Here is a 13,640-nt window from a genome sequence, read left to right as displayed (position 1 = left end):
TTATTATACTTACATACTGGCACGGTGAAGTGCACACGTTAGTGCGCATCATGATGAGATTTTACACCCTACTTTCGTATTGCTTTACTGCTGTGAATTATGTATAGTGCTTAGGCTGTACTGTATATGTTGTTCCACGTGTTCAGTTTTGGGAGTAGGTTCTGTGCACGACGATAGAAATATAGACGTATATCCTCACAATGACACGAGAACTGCTGCTGTTTTGATTCCAATAAAAAGTTGCAACCACTGGTTCTTGTATCAATTGAAGTATGACTACTTGTCGTGCATGCAAATTGAAGAAATGAATTTGTGCTTGCAAAACAAATTGCTGAAACACTGCCTGCTCAATGTAACTGCTTGTGTTTTATTACCAAACACATTGAACAGATGATTCACAGATTATGACACATTGTAGAAGATAGGCAACAGAAAGACAGAAAGTCATCACTGTGTTCTAACGTAGATTGGGTGATCTTTTAACAATAGTAGCATAATTGAAGATTGCTGTTGTATAAATAAAGTTTAACGTAGTGTGCAGGTGGACGAGGGAGTGCACATACGATATTTTTTCCAGTTTTCTGCATATTTACCACACTCCTCGTGTTTTTGTGTTACGCTTGTGAAATTCTGAATTGCAAACAAGCCAACCTCTCTGCTGCTGTGGTGAAGTAATTCAACAGAACCATATTTTCTCAAGAACAGCTGTTCCATTGAGGAAGAGGGCAATGCCTTTTTTTAATGGGTACTGCATCATCTGTCTGAGGGGAGGGCCAAGTACACATGGACGTTCACAAGAGAGAAGTGCAAGTACATTAACTTTTTTGTTTTGTGGGAGACCTGTCACTGGTAAACTGGGGAGGTTGTCCTTGACCTTGGAGCACGCGTTAGGCATTCGCTTTAACGCGGTGGCGTGATGCTTACCAATAAAAGCTAATTAGTAAGAAATGTAGGTAGTATCTGAGTATGAAAGCAAATAAATACTGAATATGCGTTATAGAGAATCACTGAATGCCGTGCTAAAGCGTGCATTGCGAATAAGCGCTAATTGCGGAAATAGATAAGCGTTCAGCTGCTCAGAAGGCGCTGGTCGCGGCTGTACGGGCGCATTCGACGCACTTTATGTAGGCGCGTTACAATGTCCTTGTGACTCTGGAATTTTCTGCGTGTGTAATTTTCATATGCGAACGCAGGCGGTCCGCGCTAAAGGGTGCATTGCGAATAAGCGCTAATTGCGGAAACAGATTTTTGTTCAGCTGCTCAGAGCGCGCTGCTGCCCCTGCGTGCAGCTCGCGGCAGTACGCGCGCATGAAATGCGCTTAATATAGGCGCGTTACAATGTTCTTCTAAGTCGGGCATCTGCGTGTGTAACTTTCATATGAGAACGCAGGCGGTCTTCGAACCGCTCATAACACGCTGCCGCATCTGGACGCGCGCAGTTCGCGGCTGCAGAAATAACGAAAATTGCTCCACAGCATACGTTCATGGAATGCACATACGTTCGCTCATCTGAAGATACCTTTGTCACGCTGGTATTCACGAATTTAGCGCGAGCGAAGAGGGCACACGTTTATAACTTTTCTAGCGGCACGGCATGGTGAACCGGAGAATTCGCAAATTCGCAGCCGAGGGTGTTTACGTCGATCGGCTCGGCCTGCATGACGCCCCACAAATTATGTATTGACCTTCCGCAAGAGCAAACACACGCCGATGGTACAAGAACAGAAGTTCTAAGTTGTGCCGACGGGTTGCCAGCCGCTTTGTATATACATTGGTACATATATAAGCCCACGAAAAACGCAAGCTTGCAAGTGTTGGCGCTGTGGTGTAATGGTTATAGTGCTTGCTTTGAGTGCGTGTGGTCGCGAGTTCGATTCCTGTGTCGTGCGTACTTGTATGCAAATGTCATGTTTGTGCATAAATACTTTGATGTCAATATTCTATTATGTCATAGTGATGAATAGTAGCGGAAATTGGCCGGTAAACGTAATATACTGCCTAAAATATACTTTTTTTTTTTTCATTTCGCGACCGCTCTAGGGCCTCGTATAAAAGGAGGCTTTAACAGCTCTCAAAAGAAGCAGAAAAACTCTCAATGCGCTCTGTTCAAGCCCCCAAAATGGCTTACATAAAAACACCAACTTTACCTCCAAAAGGAGGCTTTAAAAGCTCTCAAAAGAACCAGAAAAACTTCCAATGCGCTCCGTTCAGGCCCTCAAAATGAGTTCAATAAAAACACAAATTTACCTTCTTAGTTCCGTCTAATCACTCCCTTAAAGGATGTAAATAAAACCTTCTTTTGAACCTCGTTTTGAAGGGGGTTTTGCGTAGTACCTTTTGGATGCACGTTATGCGTCGAGCCCGAAACTCCCTAAAAGGCTCAAACCCGTTTGCAGTGTAGTCAGGTCCGGGAGATGACGCCTTGTTCACCAGTGCCAATTCTCCAAGCAGTTTCATGATCGAAAAAGGTTCATCCGCCTCTGTGGTGCTCGTCATAGCTAAAACCTCTTGTGCTACACGAGGCAAGGTTGCTTGCGCCACTACTGCAGTGATCTTAGAGCAGAAAGCCTCTGCCGCGTCCAACTCGCTGCTGTTACGAGATAAAGCAACTGAACTGAAGGGATGCAGTTGAGTCGGCGTGGTTCTTGGAATAGACTGTTGGGCGCGTTAGTATTCCATTATCAGGGAAACTGCGCGAAAAACGTGGACGGAGGGAGACGCATGCGCTTGTGCTGTTATTTTCTCTCTTCGTTCACGTTTTCGCGCCGTTTCCTTAATAACTGATAATGGATTTGTCCCTATTCTAGCTCAATTTGCACGAAAGGTTATAGAATTCTTAGGTTGCATTTGGTTATGTGTTGCGCTTATGTTCGTGCACATCGCAGATCAATTTCGCTTCCACCACAAGCATCGCAGCGAGCTTTTTTTTTCCTTTGTAACAGAGACATCTAACAAGCGCAGCAGCCTAGAACATGCACGATTCACTGTCTAATGCTTATAGCTTGATAACTACCGACGAAGGGCGGTATGGGTCTTATGCGGCATATCGAATTGACGTTTTGTAGCAGCTGTAAAAAATTAACTTTTGAACAAGTTATTTGATATTAGAATAATTTACGCTACAATAAAATACGTTTTAAGTTATGGTGCACCCACAAATGCTATTTTATGTTCTTGCAGCGCTTCGACCTTCGCAGTTATAATCAATGTTTTTGTTTAAAAGCCTGCTACAACGAAATGTATAATACCAGATATATTAGGATGGTATACATACAGAGAGCCTTTCGCGGGAGATGTGAAGTTCTAAATAGACACACAAGTGGAAAAGAGAAGACACTACGTGCAGGGGATGCCGCAGAAAGCCAAATTCATGTCTACATGAACATATACAACTGTATAAGTCATAACGCAAGCATGTACGCATAGGTGGAGGGCTCCGGAAATTTTGACCACCTGGGGTTCTTTAACATGTACTTGAAGCTAAGCACAGGGGCCTCTTACTTTATGCCTCCATCCAAATGCTGCCGCCGCAGCCGGGATTCAATCCCGCGACCACCGCGGCGGGTCAAGGCCGGGCAAGACACAACAGTTATCACCCTAAGAGGACAAGCTCGAGCGCCAAAGCTTCCAAAATGTTGAACTTATTTTGCGATACCAGTCGACATGGCGTTCAGCACCTTCGCTGGCCAATAGTGCAAGCGTGCGTCAGGGTCAGTTTTCGCCCAGACAGAGCGCTAAATTTTGAAATCATGTTTTTGGCTTCCTGCAATGGCGAAAGGCAACACAAAGGACCTTGGTGATTTCGTCGCATAAGCTGTGCGGAAGACTACAGATGCTGTATATGGTTAGTGTTGATTGCGTTACCAAAAAAATGTAAATAAATACGTTACCCGTTATGCTATAAAAAAATGAACGTGTTGCCGCCCTGGGTTACCTACAAAAAAAAGGTAACGCGTTACCGTTAGCGTTACAGAAAAAACTAACATGTTACTTCTGCCATTACTGCTGGCTCGGAAATTTGAATCAGTGCGCCCTCGCTACAGGAAGCAGAATAACAATTCAATAAACCTCATATTTATATTTTGCATAAAGCCTCTAACCAGAACAATGATTTTAGGTGAATTACTGATATAACTAGAAAACTTTGCACAAGTCTGCCGGACTTTAACAATATTAAAGAGGCCGTAAACTGTCAAGTTGCCGCAAACTGTGTTTATGGTTAAGGTGACAGTAAACTGGAAATGAGATTTCATCATCAGCGCTCTACGGAAAGGAAACATCACTTATCTATCAACAAATCTAAAGTAATTCTGACGGCGTGCTTCTCCTAGCGTACAAAACATATGCGCAGATCTTGTAGGAAGAAGTATTTGCAGCATAAATCATTTTCGCCCCCTTAACTATACATCATTGCCGCGAAAATTGCGAATGTTTGTGCGAAGGCGCACAAAGTCAGCCTGGTTCGCTCAAGAATCCAACAACCATAAGTTTATACCCGCAGAAATATAGAAGCAAAGTTTCATTCTAAACAGACAGGGCCTGCAAACACGGACACAAGAAAGAAGGCAGGACACCACTAACGCCGTTAGTGGTGTTCTGACTTCTTTCTTGTGTGCGTGTTTGCACACCCTGTCTATTTAGAATGAATACTTACCAACTAGCTCAGCTCTCTGTTATTCGAAGCAAAGTTTATTAAGAAAACATAACTTTTAAGCAGCGCTATAGTAATGCAGGGACAACATGCTGACAACTATATCTTGTACAATTCAAGCAACAGCTCTAATTCTAAGGTGTCGTCGGACAGCATGCCTCGCTTCTTAGTGAATACATCCGAAGCTGCGGTAAATAGGTGCTCGACGTACGCACTGTTAGATGATACTCCTATTGCCAACAGCTGCCAGGCCGATAGCAGTCCGCCACTGCAACATCAGGATAGCTCTGGGAATGTGGCTCGTACGACACGAAGAAGTTCTGCGTAAGACTCCCGGGATAATTGTAATAAAAAGTAACGACTGACGTAACACCTCACGTTACCGAAAAATGTTAACGTAACGTTAGCCGTTGCAGTTACGAAATGTAAGCGAGTACGTTATTGAATTACCGAAAAAAGTAACGGGTTACCGATAACGGCGTTGCTTGTAACCCGTTACCGCCAACACTGATTATGGTATTCACAAGCGCATAGCCGTTCGGCCTGGCGTATAGTCAGTCTAAAGCAAGATGGCCATGGCCTTTCGCTTGACAATCTGTCAAGACATGACGGCGCCATCTGCGTGTACGTGGGTGCCTCGATTGAAAGAAGTCATTTGTTTGAATTTAGGGCACGCGTTGCGTCCTTTCTGTTTGTCTTTTTTTCAGCACTTCCAGTTAGATTATAGATACTTGTCAGACGCATGCGCGTCCTGAATGGATTTATGTTGCCGTTCTGTTCTTTTTTTTTTTTGGGGGGGGGGTGCTTCTTGTGAAACAAACTTTACAGCGCTTTTATTTAGCCTTTCCTACTGAAAGCAAGCTGCAAAAAAAAAAAAACAAGTTTTAATGTTTACGCGATTCCATCTATGAATTAAATATTACAGAAAGATTAGTTTCCGTTAAATTTAAAGATTATGATTCACATATCTATTTGTTGGCTTTTTTTCAATCATTGAGTATAAAAAGCCTACTTACAATGGACAATGCCCAAGCTGAAAACGAGGTATTCAGTGTTGGTGGCGAAGTACGAGACCATAAGTCCGAGGGCTCCGATGGACCCACCGACTATTGCCACAGGGCGTGGAGTGTACCGGTGAGCTAAGGGCCCAGCAATGAGACCTGAAAAGCCAGAATGAACCTAAATATAACACATTATTGTCCTAAATTGCATACCATATTAATGTGTTTCAGACGTAGTATGATGCGAACGGTACCACGGTCTCATTTAGGGTAGCTCCAACATTAGCCCGACCACTACGCGATACATTCGATATTCTTCAGGCATGTATGAGAATTTCGTGCCGGCATTTCAACTAACATAATTTGGCGCCTAGCTCCTGAGTTCCATAAGATATGCCAGCCTCGAGTTTGCATCTCGCATTGAAAGCGTCAATATAAAATGTATACGACGTTTCAGTGTACTATCGTGAGCAATATGAGCTCGAACGCGTGGCAAATAGCCTCAAAACCGAGATTACGTGACACGTGGATGGCACTGCCGCCGGAACCGGAGGGGAAAGGAGGGAGCTCTTGCGCTGACTGTTAGTACTCCCGCTTCGATAGCGCTGCTGCGAAGCAGCAGCTGACTGCGTGCCATCGACCGCTAGCAATGATAAGGAAAAAAATTTGCACGAAACACAAAAATAAAAGAGGCGTATCAAAATGATCAGCCAACACCATCTAGCCTGTGCATCGCGGCAGGCTACGTCACAGCCTATATCGCAGCAGCTACATAGGTTTATGAGCCATTGGCTGTGGCTGTGCGCGTTGATGTGAATTCATATTGCCGCTAGCAGCCACGCTATAAGCTGCCGTTTCGCAGCAACGATCGAGGCGGGAGTGTCAACAGCTAACGGAAGCGCGGCGCCCTTTCCAGTTTGTTTCTGACAGCGGCCGCTGCGAATCATCTGATGTAGGGTGCGAGACTATTCGCCAAGCGCTCGCGTGTTCGAGCTCATATTGCTCACGATAGTACAGCTTCAGTAATTCATTCACTGTTCTTGCTTCGAGCAAAGAGAGAACACCCATGCGCAATGTCGATTTTATAACTGAGATTTCATCTTTACTACTGTGAGTACAGAAAATAATGTGGTGTGTGTACGAATGGAATTCTGGTGTATTAGGATCATTTGAAAATTTAGTGACCAAGTAGTTTTTTAACATGCGCGCACAAGCCATAAGCACATGAATGATTTGATGAACTTTTCTTTATTTAGTCAGTTCCACTGAACTTTTCGATGTCTCATTGAAGTCACTGATGAAATAGCATTCTTTTCCGATGAATCTCGTATAGTTGCGTCCAATCATAGTAATTTACAGTCCTCTGTCCGAGCCCTTATTAAAATCTCTAGAATTGTCTGCAATAGGCACTTGATCAAAATATTTAAACTTTCGCCCAGGCTACTCGAGTAAGCCACATTTTGTGCGGTTACTGCCGTCCGCGTGGGTTTTACGTATTTGCAATTTTGTGTCAATTACTTACTGTGTTTAAAGAATGCATGCCGTATGTTTCCTTCACGCCAGACGATTGTGGAATCATTTGCTTATATCAGTTTTTGTGCGCATGAATGTATGCATAGATTTCAGAGTTATTCTGGGAAAGTGGGCACTTCTGTAGCTACTCTTCTTGTGCTGTTGTAGATAACAGACAAGTTCCTGAGGCTTGACCTGTTAGAAGTAGAACACCGCCGAGTAATATGATGGGCCATGCAGCTTGTGTTCTGGTGGCGCCGAAGGTGTCCAGAATGGCCACGTACAAGAAGCCGCTCGACCTTCGCCCGCCAACGCCGAAAAACGTTGCAAGGGCGCATGCTCCTGCAAGTCATACAAGCACGATTTCAGAAAATTGACATGGGCAAACAAGTGCTTGTTACACACACATGAAAAACGGCGCAGTTTCTTCGTTTTGCTGCAATCAAGACACAAAACTTTTCTATATAACACAATTCGTTCTTGGCTCATGTTCAAGCGTTTAACAATAAACTAAAGCCACCCTAATGCAAGGCTTAGAGTTCTGAGAATGGCACTGGCTTTGACTGTGTTGGTAAACTTGTGGTTAACTGTACAAAAGTATTAACCTGTGACCAACACGACACAGTGGAGGTACAACGAAGAAAACTAAAACACTCCGAGCGCAGCAGGTGTTGCAAAAACTAGCGTTGTGCTGTCGACGTTCCTATTCGCACACCATTCCTATCTCACTGAAGGTGGCTACGTGAGCTTGTTGGTAATGGGTAATATCTTAAGCCTCGTTGTAGCGCGACAAAGGACATGGACATCAGAAAGAAACGTACGATGACGGACAGCGCTATAGTGTCGACGCAGCGCTGTTTGTCGTCGTAGGTATCTTTCTGGTATCCATGTCCTTTTCTGCGCTACAACGAAGCCTGATTACACGAATGTACAATATCTCAATGCCTGTTTACATGCACAGTGTCCGAACGATAACATGTCTCTCTGCAAGACACAAAACGTGCCTCACGTAGTCCTTGTAAATATGTAGAGGTATAAATGAAAAAATAAATAAATACAACCTCATTGAACGAATAACTCCTCAGTGGCGGGCATTTTTGGCGAAAGCGTCGCATGTGGAATAATTCACGCCCAATATTTTGTCTGCAATATATATATGGATTGTAAAGATCGCAGATTTGGATTACATTAGAATAACTTTATTAACAAAGTCTGGAGGCGTGTGCCTTAGCACACGGCGGGCCGCCCCTGCGACGGGACACTCAGGCCGAGACCTACCGCCGCATCGTCGGCCCTCTGGACAGCCCAAAGTTGTGACTGAATGTCCGGACTCCTCAGAGCGGAGCCCCACTTGCTGGCCGATGCTGTATCAGTGCCACGTACCAAGGGGCACTCCCACAGCATGTGGTGTAAAGTGGCTAAACCGCCACATTTCATGCATGAATTAGTTAAATAAACATCAGGATAAAGCAGAAGAAAAGCATCAGGATAAAGCTTGTGCAGAAAGGCAGGGTTACAATATGTTTCAGTTTGCAGCAATCTCAGTGTCAAAGCCTGCGCTCTATTTAACTTCCGAGCTGGGAGCGGAAAGACTCTCCTACCCATAGCGAAATGTAAATTAATTTCATTGTACGTGGTCGGTTGATCCCCATTTACCAATCCTCTAGGTTGACCCAGAAGTCCTCCATGGTCGCAGATAGATAACCCTCGCGCCCTGGGGTTGGCCAGCTCATTGAGATTGATAATCCCTTCTATCATGGAGCCCATATGAGCAGGGAACCATGTAAGGGTATAAGCTGTAATTGACTTCTCACCGAGTATTGCTCTGGCCTCTTTGCACACAGCACCAACACTGAAAGCGCGAATGGCCGCCCTAGAATCACTATATATATTTTCGTGATTGTCATCTAGGAGAGCCATGGCGATGACAACCTGCTCGCATATGACAAATAACGAATGTTCTTTTTATGATCGGCACCTGTACGCAGAAGATGCTGCAGAGGAAATTTTAGAGAGAGAAAAATGATCGAACGCTTCAGTAACGACCTGGTTGAACCGGGTATTCCGCTCACATCGACCAAAACTAGATATAATTATCACTGTGGGGTCCATTATGTTGAACGCAAAAGGTAAGTTTTCTCCCCGTCTATTCATTCAATTCCTCCGGCAGCAAAGCTTACTGATCTATTGTAAAATTAGTGTTGCAAAGAACACGATATAAAATGGTCACTAAGCGCAAAATAAGAGCTACCGATAGACTGATACATCGTAAGGCAAAACGTATTGATACGGGCAGTAAATGTCACAAAATGTATAGCACACACACACTTTAATTATCGTCACACGTGCCATCTCTTGTTACAACTTATTAAAACTTTAATTATCGTCACACGTGCCATCTCTTGTTACAACTTATTAAAAAACAATGTGTGTCCGTTGTCATAACAATCGTGTGTAAGCGACAGAAATTCTATATTTAGCACCTAACACTCATATATTCAGGTTGCTTAGGGAGGGCGAACAACAAAAAAATCATCTTCTCACCTGCGGTCATCCAGCTGTGCACGCTGTCCGGCCCATAGCGAGGTATGCCCTTCTTCGCATTGCTTGTCGGCGCTGTTGCACACCCGTTCTTCTTCTCGGAAACAGTGGACGCCTTGTCCGCGACTGTCATGGCGACCAGGTAACGGAGGCGCTTCTATTCACGGGCCATACACTGCAGGTAAGAAGTAAAAAAAAAAGATAAACACACAATAAATTTCTTCGCAGCTTTCTCAGAGACCGCCGCGTGCCGCCAGTATCCTTGAATATTGAATGTCCAAGCTTCGCACACCTACGTGCGTCGAAACACCGCTCTCGAATCGGAACAAGCGGATGCCTCCGATAGAGTACGGCAATTCATTTCTCCTTTCCACCGAAGCATTATCCGCGTTCTGTCTTGCCTGCTCTGTTTGGTACGACGCCAGCAGGGTTTCAAATCCATTGAGCAATCGCACTGTCACTAAAAGTAACATGCTCCGCCCTTTTATATGCTAGACTGCCACAACCCTTCGCCGACAGGGCCTTCAAATTGCCCATGTGCGTTTCAACGAAGCCCTGACAGCTCGAGAGGCCGGACGGGTCGCGGCATGTAGAAGTATGCGTAATGGTGAGTGCAGGTACAACCGAGTTCTCATGGTGTTCCCCCCGGTGCGCAAAATTTGACTTCCTGGACAGGGCGTGGTGGTGCGAGAACGACTGCTCGCCCGCTGCGCCGATTCGGACGCGTGCCTTTTCGGTGCCTAAGCAGCGCCGCTCGACGCCCTGAAATAGAACAGGAAAACAGAGTGGGGGAAGCAAGTGCGCGTGCCTGATTCACAACAGTACCTGCTTTTATAGAGGATGCCACGCGTTTAGATATTGCTGCCACACCACAAACCTTGGACGACTAATTGTGAGTGATAGTTACGTGAAATGAAAGGAAAGTTTGGGGGGCAAATTATTGCTGACCACGCGCAAAGAGTATCGTGCAGGATGCTGACATGTTGGAGCAGTCAACAACGATAGTATAGCGCCAGCGACACAAAAACACAGGGGGAAATCATACAGTAAGTGGGTGCCGCTATAACTACGTGTATACGGTAAGCAGACCACGTAACTATTTATCCATTGTTTCCATGACATAATAATTAAGGTGCTCTTGCCCCATAGGAAAAATGGGGCAAGCCATGCTTGGCGAGTGTGTGCCTTCTTTCTTTCTTTCTTTCTTTCTTTCTTTCTTTCTTTCTTTCTTTCTTTCTTTCTTTCTTTATTTATTTATTTCTTTCCTTCTTTCTTTCTTTCTTTATTTCTTTCTTTCGCATTGCACAACGCTCCCCTCTGTCTGTATCCTTCCTTCATGCCGGGAATTGGACCTTGATGGACGCGTTTAGCCGCGCAACGCTTCAACTGCTACAGGCAACAACGATGGCTCTGTGCTCATATCCAGGCAATAATGAAATGTGGCAACGACATCACCTTGATCAAATATCAGACTGACATATCAGAGACGGCTGATCGGCGACAAGCTCACGATCGAGATAATGTTAGTTATTCGAAACCGGCGCTTACGAATACACCTGTGACAGGCGCACCTTCAAGGACCGCATTTCTGTGCACTCCCTGGAGCCGTGCTTTTCGCGTACAACGCCGAAGTCTGTGAAGTACAAAAAGCTTCGCTAATAATATTCGCTGGAGTTTTACGCACAGAAACCAAGATATGATAATGAGACATGCTGCAGCGAGGTGCTCCGGATTAACTTTGACCACATTGTTTCCATGCATAGCGACCTCATGAAAAGTCGCTTGGTGGGATTTCATCTGCACTATAGAGAAATTGAATTGAATGGGGTGTATTGACAAGAAGGTTGCGAGGATGACCAGGCAAAAAGCTGCATTGAGCAGCTTGAGGGGAACCTGGCCACCTCATACACTGGGCAGCTTCACAGCAGTCAAACAGAAACACACGGTATACATAATCCATGAACTAACTAAAACAGTAAAAATTACTGTAGTCAGTCCCTTATAGACGTTGGAATGAACATATTGCAGAAAGGTATACGCATTTATTTTGTTTCGAAGAATTTCACATCCTTTCGGAGGGATCAGGCAGTACATTCCCTTCGTAATATGGTATAGCTGCAACGTCCCCTTTGAGAGAGCCTGGCATTTCTTGTTACAAGTGGGTTTTGCCATGGTTCAGCTACGTATAGCCTCAAATATCCACTTATCACAGGGAAAGACATAGATCAAGCCAAAATGCTTCACAACTGAGGCAACAGAATCTATATTCACCTTTTCTGAGACCACGTGCAATGATTTGCCACTGCTGCGCTACCTCCCGCATTGACCGCGCAATACACGCGCCTTTCATTTTAATATAAGTTTATTCTCTCTAGAATCAAACACAAGCTTAGACCAACCGCTTTATTCAGACGAGCAGATCCAGAATGAGTAGATGTGCTGTGTTTCTGAGTTGCGTAAAATAAGTATCCTCGGCCTTAGAGTCATTGAACAGTATTTTCATGAAATGCAAGCAAGATATTCCATAGGTTCATGGTATGGTAACAAAGTATGTAGGCATGGCTACGTAAACATTGCAGTCATAAAGAGAGACAGTATCGCACTCTTTCTAAAAAAAAACACAGCAGTGTCCTCTGAAATATTTCGAAGTATCCAGTTTTGTAAATACGGGAATAAGGGACTCACAAATCAATTCAGTATTATATGATATATAATAATTGTGAAGCTTTCAGCTCATTTCATTGTCTAACAGGCTATTATACCATTATTGCTGTATACTAACCAAAACAGCTTATAAGATATTGTAAGAAATGACAGTTACCACTATAAAAGTTAATATCTACAATTTAGCCATTCAACTAGACCCGCTGAATTTTCCGGTTCGTTGAAGCCATAGCGCTGTTAAAACAGGGACCACAGAAAGAGGACGGGACGCGCGTACGTCCCGCCCTCTTTCTGTGGTCCCTGTCTTAACAGCGCCATGGCTTCAATGAACGTTGCAAACTAACTACCCCAAAAGTCTGTTCTCTTGACTTTCCCGGTACCGCGGCGGGGACTACGTGGAACTTTTCGTACAGATTAGAGGGAAAGATTTCGTGTTTTTTGCGAGTGTAGCTCACTATCTGTAGCTCACTATCACGAACTGCGGAAAGACAGGGGCCTTTGTCAGGCTGTTTGCCTTTAGCCCTTGCCCCTGTAGTCAGCTCTGTATTCTGCTTGCTGTAAATAATGAACTACTACTATATATTCCCATGTTGCTGCAAGTTCTACATTGCGGTACGGCGCGCGTAACAAGCTTTCCATAAATAGTTCGCACTAATTCTATCCTTCATTGCAGCTTCGAATACCACCACAAAACTATTCCGTTTCTATTTCGTTCTGACTGTCCTTGCAATTCGTGTCACCACCAGCAACATCTCTTTATAGGCAAGCAGCGCATGACTTGAATACCGTGATTTCCCGGTCTCCGTCGGCAGAGCAGTCGACAGAAATTCATTGCAAAAATTGAAACAAGATACTCCATTTAAATTACGCATTCAGGACACACCGCAGTAATCCTTTAGCGGGTAGGCAGCCGAGCAATAAATTTTCGTATGCTACCTGGAGGCATCAAACCTGGCAAGTCGAGGCACTCACTATGAAATCACGAAAGAAAGGGAATGGGTTGTAAACGCGAATAATGTTGGTTTGACACAAATATGCAGCGAGTTTTTTTCTCCAGATTAACTTATTTTTCATTTCTTTCGAAAAACTGCACATACATTGAAACTACAAGCAACACCCCATGACTGTTTTTCTTTTTATCGTAATCGCACAGAAAGCTAATCGTGCGCTGCTTCAGTTTCTCAGAAATGCCAGCCTCATGTGTGGTCGTCAACAAAGATCACTTAAAGTTCAGCGCTAGTGTCGTCCTTTTTCTTGCTTCGTGTATGTGT

General features: G+C 44.3%; 1 protein-coding gene across 2 annotated transcripts in view; it reads right to left on the bottom strand.

Moving 5' to 3' along the window:
- The window catches only part of LOC119391066 (monocarboxylate transporter 9), a 78,448-nt gene that overhangs the window by 29,822 nt on the left and 34,986 nt on the right, over positions 1-13,640 (bottom strand). For both annotated transcript variants that reach the window (XM_037658751.2, XM_037658750.2), the window contains exons 2-4: positions 9,709-9,880; positions 7,360-7,506; positions 5,668-5,811 (exon numbers count right to left, since the gene is read on the bottom strand). In XM_037658751.2, coding sequence (XP_037514679.1) covers positions 5,668-5,811; positions 7,360-7,506; positions 9,709-9,838 — 421 coding nt within the window. In that variant the 5' untranslated portion in view covers positions 9,839-9,880. The remainder of the gene's footprint in view (positions 1-5,667; positions 5,812-7,359; positions 7,507-9,708; positions 9,881-13,640) is intronic.

The sequence above is a fragment of the Rhipicephalus sanguineus genome, chromosome 4 (assembly GCF_013339695.2).
Source record: "Rhipicephalus sanguineus isolate Rsan-2018 chromosome 4, BIME_Rsan_1.4, whole genome shotgun sequence".
NCBI lineage: Eukaryota > Metazoa > Arthropoda > Arachnida > Ixodida > Ixodidae > Rhipicephalus > Rhipicephalus sanguineus.
The sequence above is the reverse complement of the archived record's forward strand: the minus strand, read 5'-3'. Positions and strand labels throughout refer to the sequence as shown.